At 40.9% G+C, this 25,075-nt stretch overlaps 1 protein-coding gene across 2 annotated transcripts in view; it reads right to left on the reverse strand.

The window, feature by feature from the left end:
• LOC122811674 (zinc finger CCCH domain-containing protein 10-like) overlaps positions 1-25,075 on the reverse strand; it is a 3,783,075-nt gene that overhangs the window by 365,816 nt on the left and 3,392,184 nt on the right. For both annotated transcript variants that reach the window (XM_044083671.1, XM_044083670.1), the window contains one exon: positions 13,267-13,406. In XM_044083671.1, the coding sequence (XP_043939606.1) occupies positions 13,267-13,406 (140 nt within the window). The remainder of the gene's footprint in view (positions 1-13,266; positions 13,407-25,075) is intronic.

Consider the following 25,075-nt stretch of genomic DNA (forward strand, 5'->3'; position numbering starts at 1 on the left):
AAGTTTGTGATGAGATACAGAATCCAAGAGAAAGGTAAGGAGTAACATTTTCCCGTGACAAAAGGATGAATGCATCCACTGCCACTCCCTTGCCCTGTTGCATGAAGCAGAAAGGGAGAACTGCATTCCCTTGAGTGGCAAACAGCCAAACTCCAGGTGCTCTACTCCCAGAAGACCTATACAACAGAGGAGTGCTGAATCTTCAGTTTGATGTGAGGGTAAGAGTGGCTCATGAACTGCTGGGAGAATGACATTTCTTTCTAAGACCCACTGTCAAACTTGAGAGTATTAATATGTGTCAGACCAAATAAGGAGAGGCCTCTAAAGCCTTCTAAGGCCTGGGAGATTGACATCAGTTCTAAATAACTGATGCAGAGACTCTTAAGTGGGGGCCACCTTTCCTGGACCATGGAGGAGCTGAGTTAGTAAACCATCCATTATTGATACAAGTGACAGATTTGGCTAAGGGAAACAGAGGTCCTCCCTGAGGTTAGTGGTACTTGTCCATCACTTCAATTCCTAGCAACAGGGACATCCAGAACAGGAGTCTGGCAAATGACAAAAATCCATTAGAATGCAATGGTGACACAGACACCTCACAATCTATTGAAATACTGACATCCTAATGTCTACCAGACATATTGTGAAGATCAGGAGCATGCTTTGTCACTGAACGTAATTTTGACGAATGCAAAAACAGCGAGTGCTATTCAGAAAAATTACTTTTGCCAATAGTGGGAGTTTGCTTTTTTTATCCACTGTTGTGCAACCTTGGAGTTGGTATGTATAAGTCCAAAGAGTGTGGGAGTGTCCTCACATGCAAAACCAAAATTGTTTAGTTGTTCAAAAATGGTTTCATCAAGCGGTGTTACGTTTTTTTTCTGTTAGCCAAAATTAACTACGATGATTCGACATGAATACATGAAAATCATGCTAGTCATCAAACCCAGAAAAAAGAAAAGGGTCTTAGCCTAAACCTTCCACAGTATGTCTCCATCCTGGCTGTCAATGTCATGATCTCCTTGTCCCCTCCATGGGTGGAAACATCCGAAATCCAGCAAATTCAGATAGGTGCTGATGAAGACAATCTTCTGCGAGGGTAACAGAGATGTTTTTTTCCTGGTTTAGAGTCACTTTCAGAGACTACAAACATGGAGCATCCACTCCATGGGTGATACCAGCAAATTCATTAACAGGGTCATCAAAAGAAAGTTATTGAAGAACAACTTGTGAACTTCCCCCTCCTACAAGGCCTCAGCCACCCTATCCACCACCGTAATTCATCCCTAAGAAGAGCGGAATAACCAAACTTTAGCATCTTGAGCTGACAGTGGCATCTACCTGATACCACGTGATCAGATGACTTGTAGTGGTAAGGTCATAACCCTCTGAAAACTCATCATCCAAGACTTGATGTGCTTTTTGAAGTCATAGAAAGCTAGGAAAGGTAAAATCTTTTGCCCCCATCAGAACCAAAAGAAAGAGAGAATAGAACCATTGCTTCATTCCAAAGGAGGAATAGCATCTAAGGGACTTAAGAGGTGAAAAAGAATGGATGTCCAAACAACTGTCTGGATATGCATTGATTTTTAATATGAGCCATACCTCTGAACAAATTAAGACTGTAAGATGTGGCCTATTGTGACCACATGTACAACCCACTAATCTTTTATTATGAACTTTCTAAAAAGATGGCAAATTTGAACACCCATACCCACACTCACCCACACAATCAGGATTGCAACTGCTGGGAAGGAGGACTTCATCCTCCAGGGTGACTTGGCTTCCACTGCAAGGGTGGGGAGGCAGAATGTCTTATGTTTAAAGTCTCTCCCTAGTCTGTTAACAGTTTCTTCAATGCAGCTTCAGTTAGGTCTAGAATACAGTGGTCCAACCAGTAAAAGAGAAACACTGTGGTGCACTGTGTTCAATAAACAAAATCCAAAGTCCAAGATAAAAAAGAATACAGTTACGTAAAATCACCAAAATTTATTGCACCAAAGCTTTCGGGTTTCCCCTTCCTCAGTGCTATGATAAAACTATTTCAATCCACATTTAAATAGTGAAAAATTAATTAATCATATGATACAGCAAACCAATAAAAACATTTGAAAAGCAAAAACATTTAAAGAGCATTTAAAATTATTTAAAGATATCTCACCCCAACAAAATAAATTAATTACAAAGCAATACATTTTCAATTAATGCAGCTTATGTTGCTTCTTAGTTAAAACAGGCTTCAGACTTACTGCACAGTTAATACCTGGATAGACATCTGCTTGTAGTTTTACTATCCATGAATATTCTATATTTTCTAGTATATTATTAATATCACCTCCCCTCATGTTATGTTGTATAGCCTTGTGCCCTGTGTTCTTTTTTATCTTGGACTAAAATACAGTGGTACCAGGAGGTGCTATTCAGAAAAATTACTTTTGCACCTCAACAGTAGCAAGAGGTGATTTCTTCAAGGGATCCTTAAAACACATCCGATGAGGGTTAGTGAAAGAGAATCTCTCCTCAGTAGGGTATCCAGGATGGTCTGCCTGAGCTTCTCCTCCTCAAGGGAGGAAAGCCACAACCATATCATCCTGTGAAGGTATATACCCAGGCCTGTCATTATGGTATCCCATTACAGAAGACGCGCTCCTCAGAATTCAGCCCAAACACAGGCAGGCCCAAAAGTTTTTCCGGTATTTAATCTACTAGGGAGGATTGAGAGCTAGGCAGATACAACCAGAGTTATAGCTAGGGCAGGTCAAAGGAGTTGCTCTCCTGGATGCAAGTTATTAGGGGGAGTAATCTGCAATGCTGATCAGGCAGAAGTATAGCAACACCAATGCAATGCCAGCATTCAATCAGTACCATGGCAGTTTAAATGAATGAATCTGAGTAGATCAGTCTTCTTTAACCATAGGAAGCAAATAATCTATTACACTACTGCTACAGTTCCAGTACTTTTGTATTGTTTCCTCTTTCTAATAGTCTCTGGCTTCATCTCAGTGGTGTGTAGGTCCCTAATTTACTGATTTTAAAAGTGTTTCACTTGTACTCAGCATTTAATCTGCATTTACCTCACTTGGAAGGGCTTTGTATTCTGCTGCAACTTATTTGTGGGACTTTGGTTTTAAGAGCAAAGTGTCTTCCCTTCTAGACTGCTTCTACCCTTTTTACAGATACTGCTCCAACTCCTGGAACAACACCTGTGCTCTACTGCATAGCCAGTTTAAGCTAAAGTTTTAAGAGCAAAGTGTCTTCCCTTCCAGACTGCTTCTACCATCTTTACAGATACTGCTCCAACTCCTGGAATAACACCTGTGCTCTACTGCATAGCCAGTTTAAGCTAAAGTTTTAAGAGCAAAGTGTCTTCCCTTCCAGACTGCTTCTACCTTCTTTACAGATACTGCTCCAACTCCTGGAATAACACCTGTCCTCTACTACATAGCCGTTTTAAACTAAAGTATGTTCCAAGCTCATACCACAAATTAGTCTTACTTTGTCTACTGTACAGGCTACCTGCATAATACTGAGACTCCCCCAACACTCACCTCTTTGCTAAAAATCTTGCCCCTTTGTCTCTGCCATCAATAAGTTAGTCACTATCTTAGTGCCAACTCTCTTAGTTAGCTATGCTCTTTTGTTTTCTGTTTGTGGTTTCCTTTCAACTGTTTTTATCTTATTGAGAATACCTGTGTATACCTTGCTGTAACATTTTTTCCCTCTTTGCCTACACCTTCCCACCTCTTCTACTTACCTGCTGACTTTCACTGTGTGATCCCTTCCTGTTTCCCTTCTGGCCTGTTGATTATTTTTTGTGATGACTGCCATTTCCTGGCCCAGAATACCCCTATACCTTCTGGTATATCCCAATTTGCATATACTACATTTCCCTGCATCCCACTCTCTCCTTCTCTCGCCCCTATACCTTCCTGTCTATCCCACTCTGCATATATACTTCCCTGCATCCCACTCTCTCTTTTTCTCACCCATAATCCTCTGGGTCATTTAAAACTCTCTCTTAGCGTTTCTTTGCCATCTTTTCCTCTTCCTCATAGTCTGTGGCTTCATCTCAGTGAAGTGTAGGTCCCCAACTTACTGATTTTAACAGCGTTTCAATTGTACTCAGCATTTAAACTGCATTTACCTCATTTGGAAGTGCTTTGTATTCTGCTGCAACTTATTTGTGGGACTTTGGTAAGCACCTATGCACAGCGACTGCTTTATGACATGACCTCAGTGTCAAATACTTTAGTAGCAGCCTTGTGGATGTGAAGGTAAGCTCACTGTTCTAGGTTCAGTCACTGTGAGACTGCCAATTGTTATAACTGCCTAACCTGGCTTGTACAATTCAAGAGTTATTCTAGCTGCAATGAATGTTAAAGTATAGAATTGCTGCATAGCTATATTCTCATATCTCAGTTACTTGGACTATTTCAACTCCAAAACAACACTAGTATACTATTAGAACTACAGCAGACATTTTTATTGTAATACTTGTTTTAACACTAAAACATCATGGTTAATAGCTTATTTTTATGTAAAAGTGTTATAGTGGAAGCAAGTCATTGAACTTCTGTCTTACATTTTTACTACTCTACTCTGTAAAGCTAATATATGTATGTTTTCTATTTATTTAGTTTCATATTTTAACTCAACTAACTCCTCTCTAGCTATTATCAGCAGTTGCTTATAGTACACCTCTGTTATTTTTGTTTTTCCCTAGCTTTTACACACCCTCTCCCTCCTCTTTCCCTAGGTTTTAAGAGCAAAGTGTCTTCCCTTCCAGACTGCTTCTACCTTCTTTACAGACACTGCTCCAACACCTGAAATAACACCTGTACTCTACTGCATAGCCAGTTTAAACTAAAGTATGTTCCAAGCTCATACCACAAATTAGTCTTACTTAGTGTACTGTAAAGGCTACCTGCATACCACTGAGACCCCCCCCTAAACACTCACCTCTGTTAAAAACCTTGCCCCTCTGTCTCTGCCATCAATAAGTTAGTCACTATCCTAGTGCCAACTCTATTAATTAGCTATACTCTTTTGTTTTCCGTTTGTGGTTTCCTTTTAACTTTTTACACCAGTTATAGACTCCTGCTATTCTCTACTTCTTTCTTTTCCAAAGGATCTGGCAGCACCTCTCCCTAAGCTAACAGTCCAACACTCAAGCCACTAGCCAGTTACCTTCAAACTGCTGCTTAGAGGCTGTAACGGACTGAAACTTTTAAAGTTCCAGCTAAAGGCGTAAGAAATAACACAAGCATTTGGCAAAACTGCTACCTACATTGTTACTAGCAATCACTGTTAGTTTTTCGCTTACCTCTGCTGGGGCTCTACCCAATCCATTTGCCCTGCAGGCTCACTCCGCTCACTCCGCTCCCCCACCCTACCCCTAATTCCCACCCACAACTCCTACGATCCAATTACACTACACCCCACCCCACCACACACATTCCACTCAAACTCCCCAACAACCTAAACAATGCCCCCTACCACATCAGATCTACTAAACCTAACAGCCCTGGTAACCTCCCTCACTTGTCTTTCTTATCTTAACCCCCTAACCTCTCCTATACTGCACCTTCACATTACACAACCACTTTCCAACATACTTCCACACCACCCTTCACCTCCATAACTAATGAACTCTACTCTTTTAACCCAACCTTACTATTCAAACACAAAATGTTACCTATCTCACCATCACATAACACAGCCCTCAAACCTCACACCAACAAATCCACTCCCTACCACTGCATAACCTCTCCATCCACATTAAACTACCTTATACTCATTCTCCACCAAATTTCCCTCTCACTTTCTGTTGAAATCTATCCCAACCCCAGGTCCACTACCACCACACAAACCACTAATTTCCCTCCCAGACACCCTCAAACTCCCAAATCTATTTGCCTCACTACATTCAATGCCCAAAGCATTCGAAATAAAATCCCTAACATCCACGCCTGGCTTTCCCACAACCACCCTGACATAGTAGCCATCTCAGAGACCTGGCTTAAACCCTTCATAAAAGACAACAAAATTCTTCCACCAGGCTACCAAACAATTCACAATGATAGACTCAATAAGAAAGGTGGAGGTGTAGCCATAATCTACTCCTCTGCCTATACCATTACCCCATATACCAATCACATCAAACTTCGCCAACACAGAAATATCTATAGCTCTACTAAAAATCAATAATCACAAATCCGTATGCATAGCCACCCTCTATTTACCCCAGGCAATAATATCCCAATACTAGAAGATATCCTCTCAAGCTTTTCCTCTATTAAAAACTAAACCTATATCTTAGGTGACATGAACATTAACTGGGCCACTATAAACTATCCAGCCCCATCTCACATAGTCAACCTCTTCAACTTCACCCAACTAATAAACTCTCCTACCAGGACAAACAAAAATGGGGCCTCTGGTACCATCACTGACTGAATCTTAACATCTCATCCCAACCTCATCTCAAATGGAGGAACCCTCCCAGACCCTCTCAGCGACCTCCTGCCAGCCTCTGCCGAGTGTCACCCCTCTTTCTCAATGTTTAAAACGTATTGACTGGACCCCCTACCCCTCAACAATGCCATCACCTACTTCAGTGCATCTTACTCAACAACCATGCTCCTCTAGGAACTAAACGTGTCAAGGCTAAAGCCTCTCCTTGGCTATCAAAAGAAACTAAACTAACCATGCTCCAAAGAGACAAAAAATGGAAACAATACTAAAGAAACAATCTAACTCCCTACTTAAATTAAAACAACTCCGCAACACCATAAAAAAAAATAACTAGAGACCGCAAAGCATACTACTACAAACTTCAAGCCAAACACTCAACCAACCCCAGAAAATTCTGGAACACCATCTCCTCCCTCATCCACCAAGGAACTAAAGATAACCTCTGTCCCAACCCCAACCTCACAGATCTTGAAACTGCCACCCTCTTTAACTCCTTCTTTGTGGATTGTATAGCTAAACTGTCCTCCTCCTTCCCTCATTCCCCACCTAATCCCAACCCCACCTGCCCCCCTAGCCCTCTGATCTCATACCTCCTTCCGCCCCCTTCAACCTAAAACCCACCCCTACAAGTACAATAAAAAACAACTCCTCCAACTTAAACCTTGCCGCAATGCACCTGATAATCTACCATCAGCCTTCCTCAAAGTATTTGCTGATAGCATCGCCTTTCCCATTTCAGTCTTAATAAACAGATCCATCCAAGAATCCTATGTCCCTTCTATATGGTGACATGCATACATCATCCCATAAGGGAGGTAAAAACAATTTTGCCACCAATTTCAGGCCTATTGCCATCCTTTCTCCACTCTCTAAAATACTGGAAAAATGTATTAATTCACAACTGATGCCATACCTAACACACAACCTTCTCACCACCACTCAACACAGCTTCCGCCCTGGCCATAGTACCATGACTGCCCTCCTTTCCTTTCTTGAGACCATTAATCAAGCACGTGACTCTGGCAAATTCGTATCTACACTGTTCCTAGACCTATCCAAAGGTTCTGACACCGTCTCCAACCCCTTACTCCTATCTTAACTCCCCTCTCTCATCCTCTCTCCTTCCACCATAGCCTAGTTCTCTAGCTACCTCTCCAAATGACAAGCTGTACAATGGAAATCCTCAATCTCTCCCTTCCTACAAACCCCCACTGGTGTGCCCCAAGGTTCTGTTCTAAGCCCTTTACTCCAATATATTTATCAATAACTATCACCACACCATCCCCAATTCTTCACTAATCCAGTATGCGGATGATTAAACAATCATCTGCTCAGCATACTTCCCCTCTGACCTGTTTCTAAAAACCCAATCAGCCTTCTCTAAAACTGAAACCTGGATACAAAACAATCACCTGGCCCTAAACACAAATAAAAATAAACTGATGATCTTTTCTCCTTCTAGAAACTCTCCCATCAACAAAAACTCATTCTCTATACTCAGCCAGAACAACGTCTCCATCAAAATTGTATCAAATACTAAACTGCTCGGTGTTATCATTGATAAACATCTAAAATTCGACACCCACATCCAAACTATCATAAAAACCCACCAAAAACTAGGACTCCTGTACAGATGCAACCGTTACCTCACCCCCCACCAGAAAAACCCTAGCCTCCTCCTACCCTCCCCCCCACCTCTCTCATGTACGGCGCTCCTCTACTAACCAATCTCCAACCTGGCCTACAATCCAAACTACAATCATGCTACAATAAAATAAGCAAATTTGCCACCAATTCAAAAAACTCACCCCACCATTGCCACTCTCTCCATACTCTGCAATGGCTCGAACTACCCAATTACCTTAACTTCCTCAGACTCACCACTGCCCACAAGCTTATCTTCAAAACCTCCTACAAATCTACAAATCCTCATGAACCATGGCCACCTCCGGCTATCCTACTCCATATCTAAACTATGAAACTCTCTCCCACCCTTCGCAATACTCCAAACCACACCAACTTCAAATCTCTCCTGTTCTCCCACCCATCTTCAAAATGGACATGCCCATGCCACTCTCCAACATAACTTCCCCCACTAACTACTCCTATCTCCATCCCCTGCTACACCTACATCTCACACCACTTCTCTGTCTACTACTACACTCCATTAAACCAATACTGGACAGCCTTCTGTTGCACCTTGGCTAACCTTGTTAGATTTTCTTATATCAATGTATCAAACTTTGTACATACAAAATTTCCAGCAATGTCCAATTATTTGCATTTGTTTGCATGATTGTATTATACCTCTTATGTATTATGCTGTATTCTCAGCCTGATTTAGATGAATATACTGCTTTGTGTATGCTTGTAATTGTTCATTGGAGCTTTTCTCCTGGGCCTCCACTGAAAACGGGCTCTTCTTGGGCCAGTGAACTTCCCGGTCATAAAACTGAAAAAAAAAAAATAATAATAATAAATATATATTTTATATTTTATTCCTTAAGTACAGAGGAGCTAGTTTTGGAGGAGATTTTCTTCTGCTCTGGGTACAAAAAAGGGTGAGGGATTTAAGCAGCAAAGGAGACTATAACCTTTGCTTATCATGTCCAAAGTTGCAAGATACTATAACTTCAACATTCTAATGAACCAGATCAAACTATCTTGCTCCTGGATACCTGGTAAGGGTTTCACTTCACTCATTTCCATTTGCAGGGAACATCTAACTTCCTAAGAGCTGAGGAAGAAGTACTTGGGTATTTCCAAGCTACATTTATGGAGTCACTGATAATGGACTCCACTGAAAAACATCCCAAGATTCCTCCTCCTTATGCCTCAGCTACTGTCTCAAACACTTTGGGGGGGGGGGGGGATGAAAGTGCCACTGACCACTTCGCTACAGACTTAATAAGCATTAAAGTTTCTTAAAAGGAGTAATTTTGTGAGAAACTACAGAAAGACATGGTCGCATTATTATATTCATAATGAAACTATTTTCTTCCGAGTCATCCCAGAAGACAATGACATACTGAGCATGAATGAGGACATCATATGCAGAGGCAAACATGCCACAATGGTGACAGGTAAAAGGATACCATCATTTAGGGATGTCACTACAAATGAAAATAAAGGGATATGATGCACTCACAGTAAGCCAGATGCTGCTGTCATAACATCTTCCATAAGGCTGAACTCAAGGACCTGTTCTAACAGACTTCAAACAAATGCCTGAAATCAAGGGCCTAAACTGTGGATCATAATACAAGAGTAGACAGACCCTGTGTTGTGCTGGCAACTGTGGGCAATCTTGGGGAGGGGGAGCCTTCAGCTTTTAATGCAACTGCCAAGCCATGGCTACAGGACTCGAAGATCTGGTCCCCTAGAAACACATTAGTCAAGCACATGTTCTGGCCAATTAAAGGGGGGGGGGGTCTAGGCAATGCTAGCACACTGGGATATAATTCTAAGGTATGTACCAAGCATGCACCTGTCCCAAGCAACTAGTTATCTGCCGAGGTGAAGGATGGGTGTAAGGTTAAGCCATTGCTAGTCTGGGATGAGGACACTACATGACAGGACTAGGAGGCCAACAAGGCCTCACTTTATTGCAGGCTGCAATCACTTGCTCAAATTTCTAGCTTGAGTCATAGTTATCCATGCAAAGCAGCTCAACCTGACATTTGCTTGTGTTCCATTTCTTGCTTCACAGTGGAAAGCCTAATACTCTGACTGCAAAATGTGGGTGGCTCAAAGTCAATGTGCATTGGGAAAAGTAAGAAAGGCATCACATTGCCTGGCAGCATACCTCTAAACGTATTTGCTCAAGAATTCTGTACTAAAACAAAAATAATGGGGGATACAGGCCCAAAATCAGGGACAATTTTTAAATATTACTCTAATTCATTTGAAAAAATTAAAGTAACAGGTTTTGCAAACACACACACACATACACTTTCTGAACAATAAAAAATATTAACCTCTAATGTCTGATACTACCGACTATCAACCTCAGTGATTTACCAGAAAATCGAAAATTTTGCTAGGGAGAGGGCAAATATATGAGACAAAACCAGGGACATTCTGCAAAACCATGGGTTTTTGAGAGATATGCCTATCAGTGACTACTTTCTCTCTTAGCCACAGAAATCCTGGAGTGAGAATAATAAAGTAAGATGGATGCAAAGGGCGCAACAGAGCTTGCCCTCCTGAGAAAATGATTTTCACTTGTGTCACTTTTGCTCAAAACGTGACAAGCTTGAGTACAAAATCTAAATTAATATGTGCACTTAAGATGTCATTTATGGGTTTTGCGACCAGTCTCTGTTATGCTAACTCAAATGAATCGTGAAGATCTACTACAGCCATTTCTTTCCTTTTCTGACTATGTTCTGGCATGGGTATGGCGCTTTCTGAAAGACACACCTGCCTGGTCTTCAAAATAGGCACTCACAACTTCTGTCATTTTCTGACAGTTGAAATAGGCCAAAAGTTTCTCTTTCTTGTATCTTTGCGTGGCCAAGCTACAATGCTGGCATTTTCACCAGTGCTTCACTTTGTGCTCTTCTTAAAAGGAGCAGGCAATACTGACGTGAGGTTTGTTTTGTCAATCCTATGTAAAATGAAAGATACGGTCTCATAATTGATTTAAACTCTGAAAGTGGGAACTTTGCCCTGTGTATATCATACTCAAGAGCTGAACTATTTGAATGGCTAAAAAGAATCATGGTACTCAGGAGATAAGCATGCTCTCATGTCCTGTGTTACATCACACAATGTGACACTGAATACAGAGCAGAACCCCAAACATGGGGGTTTTAAAGGAAACAGTAGTTGAGGTGGTGCAGAAGGAGAGATAATCCAAATACAGACGCACTGAGAAGCATCACCAGTGTTAGAGCAAAGTAACTAACAGCTTGCTTTCCTAAGATACAACATAACCTGACATCCTCCTCCTGCCTGTAACTCTCTTCTTTCAGCTTTCCTTTTCTCCTCACAAAGAATCCCACTGAGATTTTCTACCTCCATTTAAACTTAGATCTATGTCCCCATTAACACCACACCACACTTAAAACACCAATCTAAAATGCACTGGTCATATATTTTCTATATTCACACCCAAAACCTGGGAATGCAAATATGATAAAACAAAGTCCACCAGATATATCAGGAGCTTCTGCAAGGAAATGAAACAACGTCTCTTCAAACAGGCACACTGCAAATGCTTCCTGATGTGCTCTGCCACTTAATTCTCAATCTCCACTGATGTATGCTACCACAAGTAATATTTCAAACTAGCACCAGGAATCTCTAACCACCTACGTTCAATAAACTGACCCCGGTGAGCAGAATACTTTTTATCCTGTACTGAAATTTCATGCACTCAGCATCACTGCTCCTACTTATTCATGTCTCTATTCAAACCTGATTCAACCCTTATACCCCTGATGCTGCATGCACTGTGCAACCCTTTAAGTATATGTATCTCTAACTTACTGACTCTCTTAGTCCAGGTTAAGCCATGATACACGCTGTAAATACCTTGCAACAAGTCTATAACATTCCCTATTTGTCAAAAGATCCTGTTTATTGTAAATAACTTGAACAACTGATTTTTAAATGCATGCATATTTGGTTTGCTGTGGTACTTTTGGTTGTTAAACCAATGGCTACAGCCTGAGAGTGGTCATAACGAAACAGTGTTCTATCTTGGACACCAAATGTATATTGTGTATGAATAAATAAAAATATTAACATACGGGGTCAGCAAAACAAATACTGGAATCTTAATAAAGGCTTTTTGACCACTGTTGCATCAGCAGCTACACATCACTGCCTGCATCCTCAGAAATGCAAAGGTTGCACTTTCATCTCCACCTCCAGCATATTCCTTCTCAAATTAAATAATTAGATCACTCACGGAAATCACACAACAAAACAATGCAAGGAAGATGCATGACAACTCAGAACAGATCAAACCTCTAGCCTGATACTGTGGAAAAAGTACTCTGTCATAAGATTCCATGCCCTGAGTAAGGGAACACAAAATGGATGTAGGCTCAGCAGTATGGAGAGCAAAGTTCAAGCTAAAGCAAGTCATAAGGAAAACATATCATTCTGAAAATGAATTCTTCAGTTTTATATTTCCCGCCAAAGTCATCAGAAGTTCTCTGGCCATCAATCAGATAACTTCAGATTTTATCTCTTGAACTAGGAAGGACAGGAAGGAAAATGTAGCACTACTGTAGTGAAGCAAGCCAATATTACAAAGGAAGAGCACAGTGATGTAGCACAGTTAATATTTCTCAACCAAGTGCAGACTTGCTACAAAACAAATTCATTAAAATGCCCTGACAACCAGGATCCCATACTGAATTTCTAAAACTGAACTTGGCCTGTAAGTGAATGTGCTTGCTTGGCAGTGCCTGACAGAATATTGCTTGACCTGTTGTAGGTGGGCTTCTATGTCTTAACATACTACAGATGGTCTTCTCCCCTCTCTTCCCCTCAAAACCGAAGCACAGACAACTCTCAAACATTTAGCTGTAACCTAAAATGTCACATTACATTTTCTTTAAGGAGAATTTCAATATCTGAAGGCATCACTGAGAACATTTTTACTGTGCACTTCACTTTTAGAATTTAACTGGCATATACTCAAATAATAATCAAAATTTCAGACAGCCATTGTAAGGGATGGTCTCTACAACTGTTTGTACAGTTAAATATCAATCAAAATGATTACTGCTCATACACTGCAATAATATTTGAACAGAGATTAAAATCTATACTTACCATTAGGCAAATGTTCCACCCATGAAAATGTAATGCCACCATCTTTACTACTTTCACTGAAACGCAGCAAAAAAGTCCCCATCATCTTGTCTTTCAGCATTGCTTTTTCTTTTTCTTTACTCACAAAGCCAATAATATATCTGCGCAAAAGAATTAAAAATAAAAAACAACACTTACTTGTCACAGCGCTTACACAAAGCACACAAAGGACACATACTTTTGACAGTTCTACTAGAAATGAGTTTCTTTAGCAATTCTGAAGCTGAATTCCTGATACCACAAGAAAAGTACTTCAGTTTTCATCCCATAATATAAATTACTGCATGCTGCAAACATAGATGTACTATCTGCCAAGAGACATTCACAGAATTTTACAGATTTGTATTACATGATCATCAAAGAACTGCAACACCCAAGCAATTTGCTTTTCCAAGATTATAACTACAGTTCAATATGAATGGCACAGTAAAGAAGTCAAGCCATGGATCACCGAGGTCAGCTTTATGTATTTTCCACATACTCAAGATGGCCTGATGGCAGAAAGATAAAATTCCAACCTGTGATGCCAGTGGCCTAGGCTTGATTAGAAGCCAAGAACTGGATGACTACCTGAGTATAGGCAAACGTGTGTAACAATGGGTGTCTCACCTGCCTTGAACATTTACTACCTGGCAGCTCCCAGGCAGAAGGTGGGGACCTGTAGAAGACATGCAATGGAGGGAGGAAGGGAGCACAGACTCCATAGCAAGAAGCCTTAGCTGTACTTACTGCACTAACCTTGCAAACCATGTAGTGAAGGCGGGGTGTGCATCCATGATGGTCAAAATAAAAAAGAAACAGCCTGGCCCCTGCACTATGTCCACCTTGAAAGTGAAACATCCAACCTTTACTCCTAAAAAAGAGCCAGGCCCCTGCAATGTGTCAACTTTGAAGTGAAACATTCAACCTTTACTCCTAAAAAAAAGAGCCTGGTCCCTGAAATGTGTCAGCTTTGGAAGTGAAATATCCAACCTTTACTCCTAAAAAGAACCTGGCCCCTGCAGTATGTCAACCTTGTAAATGTATCCTCCAACGTGTACTCCTAAAGAGTGGAAATAAGATACATAAGCAAAAAGAGATTCCAGGAGCCCAAACTTTTCCTCTTTAGTCACAGATATGCAGGGGCGGCTCGTGCTATAGGACTGCGGGACTGCAGCCCTCCCACCTGTAAAATGGGTCCCCACCTGTAAAATGGGTTCCCACTGTAGAACATATAAAAATAAAAAATATCTCCCACCGTAGAACATATAAAAATAAAAAAAATAGCTCTGGACTCCGCGCATGCGTGCTTAGTTCCTGACTGCTGTGTTAAGCAGAGCAGAACTCCAAGCACGCATGCTCAGGCATTCCTGAGCTCCAGACTGCTCAGTTAGGCAGTCCGGATAGGGGGGGCAGGAAACTCCACCCTTCCAACTCAGAAATCTGTGCGGTGACGACCGCACAAACCAGAAGGTCACAGGACTGCATCGCCTGCAGGCTGGACCAATAGCAGGAGGCTCCAGCCTCCTCACATCTCGCGGGAGACCACAGGAGGGCTGATCAGGCGGGCACAGGATTGCGGAGACCACTGGAAACAGGTGATCGCTGCTGAAGTGTGAAGTGTGTGTGTGTGTGTGTGTGTGTGTGTGTGTGTGTGTGTGTGTGTAAAATGCCCCAGTTGCTTCATGGTGGTGGGTAGAGAATAAGGCTTGAACCCTGTACCTTGGGTGCAAGTGACAAGAGCCTGAATTCCCTACCCACCACCATTTCTAAAACATTTGCAGATTTGTGCCTCATATCTGTTCCGTTCCTCATAAAATCTGTGGATTTTCTGTATTTTTGTTACTTAAAACAGACCGTAGTACAGTGGTAGCAGTGTTGCTTGACAGCTATGGGTTGTCTGGTTTGATTCTTGGCTGGGGTGCCTTCTGTGTGGAGTCTGCATATCCTTCCTGTGTTTGTGTGGGTTTGCTCTGGTGTCCTCAGTGGATATTTGTCCCTATCTTTTGGACTGTATTCCCCCATTATTGGCTTCGTCCAGGTTTTTTGTGCCAAAGTTGAGAGCTATGGTGATAACTGAACTCACTGAATATGTTTGGGGGCTGTATTCCCCCATTATTGGCTTTGTTCAGGTGTTTTGTGCTAAGTTGTTGACAGCTATGGTGAGAACTGAATTCACTAAATGGTAGCCATTTAAGCTTCAGTCTTCCTTTCTTTTATAAAAAAAAATAGATGATTTGGCATAGTGGTATGTTGCTCTGGCTGTTTTGTACAGGGACCTGGGTACAATACTTGGCAGTGAAATGTATGGTGGTAACACAGCATTTTATTCTAGCAACTTTCCAACATTATACAAGCAATGTTTAAAATGTGTCCCTGTTTTTTGGGCTTTTGTCCCCCCCCCCCCCAAATAAATGTTGGCTTTGTCCAGATTTCTTGTGCTGCAAAGTTCAGAGATACAGTTGAGTGTCAAGTAAATTTTACAAGGAGCTGAGAGCTGCAGGGGAACACAAGTTTAGTGCTGCTTATGCAGAAGTCTGCTTACATTGTAAATAGCACAACAGGTAGTGTACTTGCTTTTGATGCAGAAGGCTGTGGATTCTACTCCCACAGTAGGTAGATCCATTGCTGATACTGTACTCTGTTGTAAAGGGGATGGATGCTGCAGTCCTCTTTGGCAAAGATACCTAGTAACTATGAACTTGTTATCAGTTTGCCATCCATTTCCTATTGCGATATTACTAGCATTATAATTTTTTTAATGCAACATAAGCAATTTATTCCTCAAGGGCAACAGGCACTTTATTTGTAGATGAAACAATGGCATATAAAGTTGTTTGCTGGCAGTAATCTCTTCATTAGTTAACAGATTTATTTAATGTGGAATTATTTAGATGACTTTGACTTCTTCAGAGATCGTGCATATTTACTGATACTGGTGGACTGTTGAAGTTTGAATAGACTTATGATGGAAATATTCTGAATTGGGCAGTTTTGTCATTATTGGTGCATGCATTTTGGTTCATTGTTTACTGGAAAAATGTTCAAAACAATAAATTTAAAATGCCCTCTAACAACTGTACTGTACTGTATTGTACAAGGAATATAATTTAATACAGTCAGGAAGGTGTATCAAAGAGCATGTGTATGTTTCGTGTTCAAGGGGCCTATGATTTGAAAACAGCCCAAAATTAATCTTTATCTGCCACTGGCAAAATGTATTTTCTTTGAATGTGGGTTTCAATGTTGTTTCAATGAATGTGAGATTCAAGGGCAGAGACGTTTTAATGCCAAGTCTATTTTCATTGTGAGAATGCATTGCTTTGTTTAGCAGATATCTATTAGGGTTTATGCTGTAAAATAAAACTTTCAAATGAAATCCATATCATCGCAGAAGTAAAGCAGTATGCACATTACAGTGTTTATGGCAAATGGGGTGAAATAACCAAGGAATGGGACATTGGAATGGTTGCAGGGGGGACGCTCCATTCGACCATGATTTTGTGAGGGGGGGGAACGGCAGCAAACTCAGACAGCCCCGGCTGAACTATACCTCTCAACTTTCCAGAATTTTGCAGAATGAATAGATTTTTGCTTCTTATTTTTGGTTTGTTCCTCACAAACTTTGTGGTTTTATGCCAAATCATTTAGGAATTAAGTCACTAAATAATGACAGACATTGAGTTTCAGACGTCATAACCTTCAGAAAAATGCATGCTAAAGCAAGACCTGTTATTTTATCAACTGTCTTAAGTTTATACAAGAGCAATTTTTAGTACTGTTTGCATGTTCCCCCAATATATTTGGCCTTGTCCAGATTTCCTGCATTAAGAGGCTGAGAGGGACGTGCAAATAAATTGCTTTATAGAATTAAGGATATCCAAACCTCTCAACTGTCCCCAATTATTTATTTATTTAGTTATTTGCAGTTGGTTTACCAGGATAGTCCATTGGGCCAAAAAGAACCCGTTTTCAATGGAGTCCTGTTGAGAAAAGCTCCAAATACAAGCAAGGTTACAGTCATGGCCTTTAGGTTACATTAAGTACAAATACTGCAGAATACTAAAAACAGTTACATTAGAAAGAACATTGTATTATAGAATAATAAAAAAAAATAATTTTAGAGAATATTGCATTTTAAGGTGATTTTTCTGAAGAGAAAATACACTTTATAATTTCTAAGTAGTTTGTTGCTCGTGGGTTAGTATAAGCTAGAGTAGACAGTACGAATTAGAGAATGAATAGAAGCAGATGTTGCAAGTGTAAAGAGGAGAAGCGATTATGTGGGGTGGGAGCAGGAGCATTCCCACAGGGATATTAGATGTGAGTGAAGTGATTTTTTGAATAAAGAGTGATTTGTGGTGGTGCGTATGGAAGGTGGTAGGGAGTTCCAGAGGCGTGCAAGGATAAAGGATAGGAGATTTTTACCTGGGGGACAAGTTGGTTTGTACAGTTCTATTAGGTTTTCATTGTTAGATCTTAGTAGTCTATCTGGGAGGTGCATTTTGAAGGTAGAGAAGAGGGAGGGACAGAGGGAGGGGTTAAAGATGAGCTTGTGAGCGAGAGTGAGTTGAGTGTAGGTGAGATGATTGGATAGTTTTAAGCAATTTAGTTTATGGAAGGATACACAGTGGTGAGTGGATGACTTATGGCTGGTAGCGAACTTGGCAATTTTGTTGTAGCAAGAGGAGAGTCGTGTCTTGAGAGAGGACTGCAGGTTTGTTAGGAGTGGGGCACCACAGAGGAGAGAGGGGATGAGAAATGTGGTAGAGAGTTTAAATTTAGTGGAAGGGGTGAGGTAGTGATTTTGGCAATAGGGCATGCCAAGATTTTGGTAGTTTTTTTTTAATATTTAGTTGTAGGTGGGAGTTGAATTTGAGCTGGTTGTCTATAAGGACCCCTAGTAGTTTTGCCTCGGGTACCAAGTTGATTGTTGTGTTGTTGTGGCTAGAGACAAAGAATGTGCTTATATTAATGGAGGTGGCTTTAGAGGGGGTAAATGCCATTAGTTTGGTTTTAAAGGCACTGAGTGCTAGGTGATTTTCTTTCATCCACTGTTCAGTGGCTGAGAATGTGTCTTGGGTAAGTTTTAGGAGTGTGGGGATGGAGGTGGCAGAACAGATTATAGTTGAATCGTCTGCATATTGGATAAGATTTGTGTAGGGGATGGAGCAGTGGAAGTCATTTATAAATATATTGAAGAGGTGGGGACCCAGTATGGAGCCCTGGGAAACCCCAGTGGGAGTATTAATGAATGAGGAGGTGGCTTTGTTTGAGTTTACTGCTTGTTGTCTGTTAGAGAGGTAGCTGTTGAACCAGTTTACAGAGGAGGGGGATATGTTTAGTTTAGAGAGTTTAGCAAGAAGGAGATTGTGAGAAATGGTGTCAAAAGCTTTAGACAGGTCAAGTAGGAGGGTAGATACAATGCTGCCAGAGTCCTGTGCTTTATTTACAATTTGAAGGATGGAGAGAATGGCAGTCATGGTACTGTGCCCGGGTCTAAATCCATGTTGTGTGGGAGTTAGTAGGGTATTCTCAATAAGATAGGGAAGGAGTTGAAGATGAATGCACTTTTCTAGAATTTTTGAGATAGGAGAAAGGATGGCGATGGGATGGAAATTGGAGATATTGTTATTGTTGCCTCCTTTGTGCAAGGGTATGATAAAAGCCTTTTTCCAAATCTGGGGTACAAGACCTTCTTGGATAGAGCGATTGATTAGAATACTGATAGGCAGGGCAATGGCTTCTGCAGCTATGCTAAGAAAGTATGAGGGGATATTGCCAGGGGCATTTGGACATGGTTTCAGTTTCTGGAGGAGTTTTTTATGGTAGATATGGGTATGGGGACTTACTGAGAAAGGTAGGGGCTGAGAAGAGAATTTGTTTGAGAGTGGATGAGATGGGGAAGATGTGACAGGAGATGCAGATGAGGAGGGTGAACTCTTGTTGGAGAGGAATGGGGGAGAAGTGGAGGGTGTAGTGTTAGGGAAGGATGAGGTTAATTTGGAAATGGAGTCAATGAAAAAGGAGTTAAATTGTGTGGCAAGATCAATGTCTAGTGCATTTGGGTCTGGGCTGCGTTTTTTTGTTTTGCTGGGATTGAGGAGGTTGGAGATGCATTTCCAGAATTTTTGTGGATTAGCTTTATGGTTGTTTTGAAGCAAGGAGAAATAATTCTGTTGATCTACAGTGATAAGCTTTTTAACTTTGTTGCGGAGTGTTTTGTATTCATTAAGGGTGGAGGGAGACTTGTTTTTCTGGTGATGTGCCCAGGCTTCATCTCTAAGGTGCATGATACCTAGTGTGTTTTTAGTTAGCCAACAGGCAGTTTTGCTTTTTATTCTTTTTGATTTTATGGCAGCATGGCAATCTAAGAGGTTTAAGAATGTTGAGTTGAAGTAGGCAACTGCACTATCCAGGGGTAGAGTTTTTAGAGGGTTCCAGTTTACTAATTTTAGGGAGTTACAGAAGGTATCAGGGTTGAAATTTTTTTTGGTTGCGGGTGATGATATAGTTGTATGGGTGAAGGAAGTCAGTGAGTAAAAGTGGGGAGGTGGTCACTTTGGGAGTCGGGAAGGGTGCCACTGTTAGAGAAGTTATGAGGGTGGGAGACTAAGATCCAGTCTAGGGTGCTGCCTTTGGAGAAGTTTTTAGAGGGTCTGGTTATGGAGTCGATTAGCTGAGAGAAATTACAGAGATTTATATTTAGAGGGCTTGTGGGAGACTGAATGGAGGACCAATTAATGTTCATTTCACCCAGAATTATTGTTTCGTTGCTAATACTGGTTGAAAGCCATGAGAGGATGTCTTCAAGTATTGAAATATTGTCACCAGGGGATGTAAAGAGAGGCTATGCATATGTATTTGTGTCTATTTATTTGAAGCCAGGTTAGGAGCAATTCTGCATTGGCGAAGTGGGGAGTAGGTTTGTTATAGGGAGTTACTGATAAGGAGGATGAGTATAGAAGAGCTACTCCTCCCCCTTTTTTATGGGTTCTGTCTTTTCTGATGATTGAATAGTTGGGTGGTGCTATTTCAGAGTCATTTATGTGATGTTTTAACATGTTGCTCTCCCCCTAATAATCTCTCTGCAAAATGGCAATTTTGGAAGAAAACGTGGAGGGTTTACAATTATAAATAACTAATGGTCAGAGTTATAGATTACTTTTATTTCAGAAATGCATGTGGATGATCTTATTTTGTCAGCTGCTCGAGTTAACAGTACTAATTTTAAAAAGGTGTCCCTTCTTTGACAGGTTCCCAGCTGTATTGTGTGGCAATTTTATATTTTTATATAACATTTTTGGTCCGTTTTTCATAAAATTGTGGTTTTCTGGCAAATTAGTTGCAAATCATTAAAGACTGAAGTTAGAAAATAATGGCAGACATTTGAGTTTCAGATTTCATACCTTTAAAAATTCATACTAATGCAAGACCTACTACTATTCTATTATCTTTCTAAGTTTATAAGAGCAATATTTAAACATTGTCTATTTTTGGGCCTGTGTCCCACTTCTATGTATGGCTTTGTCCAGATTTCTTGCTCTGAGGTTGAGAGGTATGAGTGTCAGAGCCATCACAGTCAGCCAGAGACATTTCAAACTGTGACCTACTTGTTGCACCCCACTCCCCACTGTAGTGGCTCTGGATGTGTCCAAGCAAGGCAAGGAGCAGTTATGCAGTGTAAGTGTGCAGAGTATTCCCCCATCCAAGGTAGACCACAAGTACGACCGTGGCTTTTCATCTGTCCTTGATTTTGCAGAATGTTTTGTTTTTTTGTCATATTTTTATATTGTTGATTTATGCTTCTTATTATTCAGAAAATGCATGCTGTTGCAGTGCCCTGTTGCTCTGTATTAAAGTAGCAATGCTTTATTGACCATCAGGTAAGCTTGTCGGAGATTGTAAGATGCAAGTAAGCTTTAAAAAGCATACTGTTAAAGAATTACCAACTTTGAAAGCCTTTTCATTGTTGCCATGCAGAGAATATTTACATAACTAGATAACGTATAAGCCTTCGGTATTGAAATGCATATGACAGTATTTGAAATAAAGGACAGGATTACAGTATTTTCAGAAGCTCATTACATTTGTTGGAGACTTGCAGTTATCTTCTCAGGCTTTACCCGTAAACTAAACAGAATGCTAATCTATCATGTGTTGTCCATAACTTGTGCAGTAATCCTTTAAGCAATTTATCTTGAGCTTGTTTCTTGTTTGCTGTTCATTTTTTACTTTGATCACATGTTCCCCATGAAACAAGTAGATAGTTGTTGACAGGCAGCAGGTCTTTTTTTGGATAAGAAACATTTTACAAGTGGGGGTATCACAGAGATTGCTACTTTCAGCATGTTACTTGGTAATTTTACAAAGCTGAATATAAATTATAATTACAACTGCAGTGCAAGGAGAAGTGGTTTGAGCTGAGAGCTGCTTGTTTTATCTTATACTTGATTTTGACTGGCATTCCAGTAATGCATTTAAAAAGCAATTTATTTTTTCATGCCTCACAACCTTTGTGTTTCCATCTAGATATTAAGTAAGTTGTCATGTAGCCAATGCATTGAAATATTTTTTTCTTCTACACTTCATTTTGTCTTGAGTGGACTCTCGTAATGACGGTTTGGCACCCAGGGCAGCGTATTTAATTAAAGTTCCAGCTGTTGTGGTTTTGAGCATAGTTCTACCCCTTTCTAGTTGTTCACACCCCTTCCCATTGGCCCCACCCATTCAACGATCTCCTGCAGCCCCCCCTTTAATCTGAAGTCACCAGCTGCCACTGTAGATATGAAAAGCTATTAATTTTTTGCAACAATGTTCAGAGGGGTCGTATGCATACAGTCTCAATGCATTTAGGTTTGGCCTTCTCAAATTCACTGTCCAACCTTCTTATGAAAATTTCTTGCTGTTGCCAGCTTACACATGTTCTGTTCAAACAACTCCAACTTATGAGTAGTCAACTCCTAAAAAAAAGAAGAAAGCAATTGTGATACCCCCAGCTTATGTTCAGAAATTCTACTTAGTCCTCTAGCACTGGTTCAAGTGGTGACAGTAAGCAGATTATGGATCAAACTTAACATAAAAAGAAACACTCATCTACACCTTAGCATGGCATTTTTTCCTTCCAGCTCTTGTGAAAAGAAAGACAAGGATAACACGCAAGTATACAAACTTTTGGATACATTCTCCAACAGATAACTAACCAAATCCACTCTGTCTGAACAAGCTGGGTAAACATGCCTCCCACCTACACAAAGGGGCTGATCCTTAGCTACCTGTAGCAGAAAAAAACAGGTGGCCATCTACCCTCTCTTGACTTCCTAGCAAACAAAATTAATTTTTGAGCATAGGTCACTGGAGATCCGGATGCATATACTGCCTGAGTCTCAAGATATGAGCAGAGGTATAATTTATGCCGAAAAGACTAGCCAAGTTCATTAATGGGACATCTGAAGTTTGGACTTGCTAGTGTCAGTAGCTTAATATGTAGCACATTCCCCTGTAATGTTGAAAGATTAAAAGACTGTGAATTAAAGTCACATACCAGGGGTGTGGATTCATTTTCCCACACTGACACTGTACTGCAACATAAGGGGTGGGGGTGCATTCCTGAGTGCATCTTCCTTCAGATGAGACATTAAATTGAAATTCCATCTTGATGAGCTGCTGGTAGCTCAGTTGGATCTAAAAGATCTGACAGTATTTTCCGTAAAGAGTATGCAATTTATTCCTATAATACATTTCATTGCCATGTACAAACATATTATCCGGAATAAGTATAATGAAGTAAAATGAACAGTGAGCATGACTGTTTTAAATAAAAACCTCAATCATTTTTATAACAGTATAAAGAATAGTTGTGTAAAATCCTACTATAATGATAGATGTCCTCCTTTTCTCTTTTGCAGCAGGATACAAAAGTCTTTCACTACAATAGGTTGAATGGTATGTTGCACGTATGCTGTTCTCGTATGAAGGGCTGGCCTTTGGTCAACTGGTGCCCTAGGCAAAAGGTCTCCACAGTGTCCCCTCCAGATCCACCCAGTGCTCTCATCCTGGTCTACTTATACCATCCAGATTACTAGAAAAGTGCCCCATGCCAGAGTGGCGCACTAGGTGGCTGCCTAGTTGGCCTATGCCTAAGGCCGGCTATGCTCGTATATCAGCCATAAAAGTGACGCACGCACCAACCTCAGAATTGAATGCCCCAGGTGGAAAACCAGCCTAAGGAAAGTAGGGTATGACTGTCCAAAGTAAAGAACCAAACTGCCAGGGGGAAGAAGGGAAGGATTGAAACACTGCAACAGAGAAGGACATCTACTGTTATGGTAAGATTTTTACACAACTATTCTATGTCCTTCTATTCATCTGTTGCAGTATTCTTTACAGGAGGGAGAGTACAAAAGCTCATGAAGAGAGGGTGGAGGAAGAAGCAGTTGAGCTCTCTAGAAAGCCATGGAGTATGGACCTGGCAAAACCTGCCCTAGACTTCAAAATGCTATCCAATTTCTAATGTTTCGTGAAGGTATGCACAGAAGTCCATCTAGCCACTTCAACAATAGAGCTAGTATTAAGCACCTGATAAAGCTACAGCCCTAATGGAATGAGCCTTTACAGAGGAAGCAAGGGTCTTGCACTATGCTTCACATAACAGAACAAAACAGCCTTAGAAATCCAAGTAGAAATAGTTTGCCTGGAAACAGGTAATCCCAGAGCTCTGGGATGACAGGATACAAAAAGCTGGCCTGATTTCCAAACAGACTTGGTCTTGTCTAAGTAAAATATAAGTTTTCTATGAACATCCAGAATGTGCAACACCTTCTCAACAGAATTTTGTGGAGAAAAAAAGAAGATAAATAAATGAATGGACTGGTTGAGTGACAATTCATTGACTACATTGGGCATACAGGAAGGGTTGGTACGCAAGTGCACCCTGTCTTTATGAAAAAACACAAAGGGAAGCTGATGAAGCTGGCTCCAAAGGTGAGTGTGTCAGCTTTTGGAGTACAAACTTAAGAGCCCAAGAAGGTGGAATAGGAGGTCTAATGTGAAGGACACCTTTAAGAAATTGTTTAGCCTCAAATCTGCTAGCTAGAGGGGGATAGAGGCAGGCAGGCAGAAATAGCTGACATATGGGCCTTCACTTAAGAGTAGGCCAAGCCAGCAGTGAGCAATTCACATAAATAGGACAGAACCAAGGGGGACTTCCACTGATAGTGGCTGCTGATTTCATGAGAGACACCAAAGAAAATCTTTTTGACTTGGATAGGCAAGATTTTCTGGTACTGGGTTTCCTAGCCTCCTGCAAGACCCTTAGCACATCCTCAGAGACACAGTCAACTGAAGGGTAGGCAAGTGGGGATGGATGAGAGTTCTATTGTCTTGTGTGAGAAGGTCCACCCTATGAGGTAACTTGTGGTGATTGCCCTTGGCTAAATGCAGGAGAAGAGGGAACCAATCCTGTCTTGGCCAAAAGGGAGTCACCAGCAAGATTTTTGGGCTGTCCTGCTGAATTTTAAACAGGACTTTTGAAATGACAGGAAGGGGGTGGGAATGCATACAGAAACATCCCCTTCCAGGAGAACGAGAGGACATCTACCTTCCAAATCAGTGTGTGTGGAACTCTGGCACAGAATTGTGGAAGTTGTCTGTTTATGGGGGAGTCTGGCGCAGAATTGTGGAAGTTGTCTGTTTATGGGGGAGGCAAAGGGATCTACTTGAGGTATACCCCACTGGTGGACAATGTCCAGAAACACATCCCTTTGAAGCATCCATTCATGGGACTGTGTTA

The sequence above is a fragment of the Protopterus annectens genome, chromosome 9.part0 (assembly GCF_019279795.1).
Source record: "Protopterus annectens isolate FY-2018-M chromosome 9.part0, PAN1.0, whole genome shotgun sequence".
Classification (NCBI taxonomy): domain Eukaryota; kingdom Metazoa; phylum Chordata; order Ceratodontiformes; family Protopteridae; genus Protopterus; species Protopterus annectens.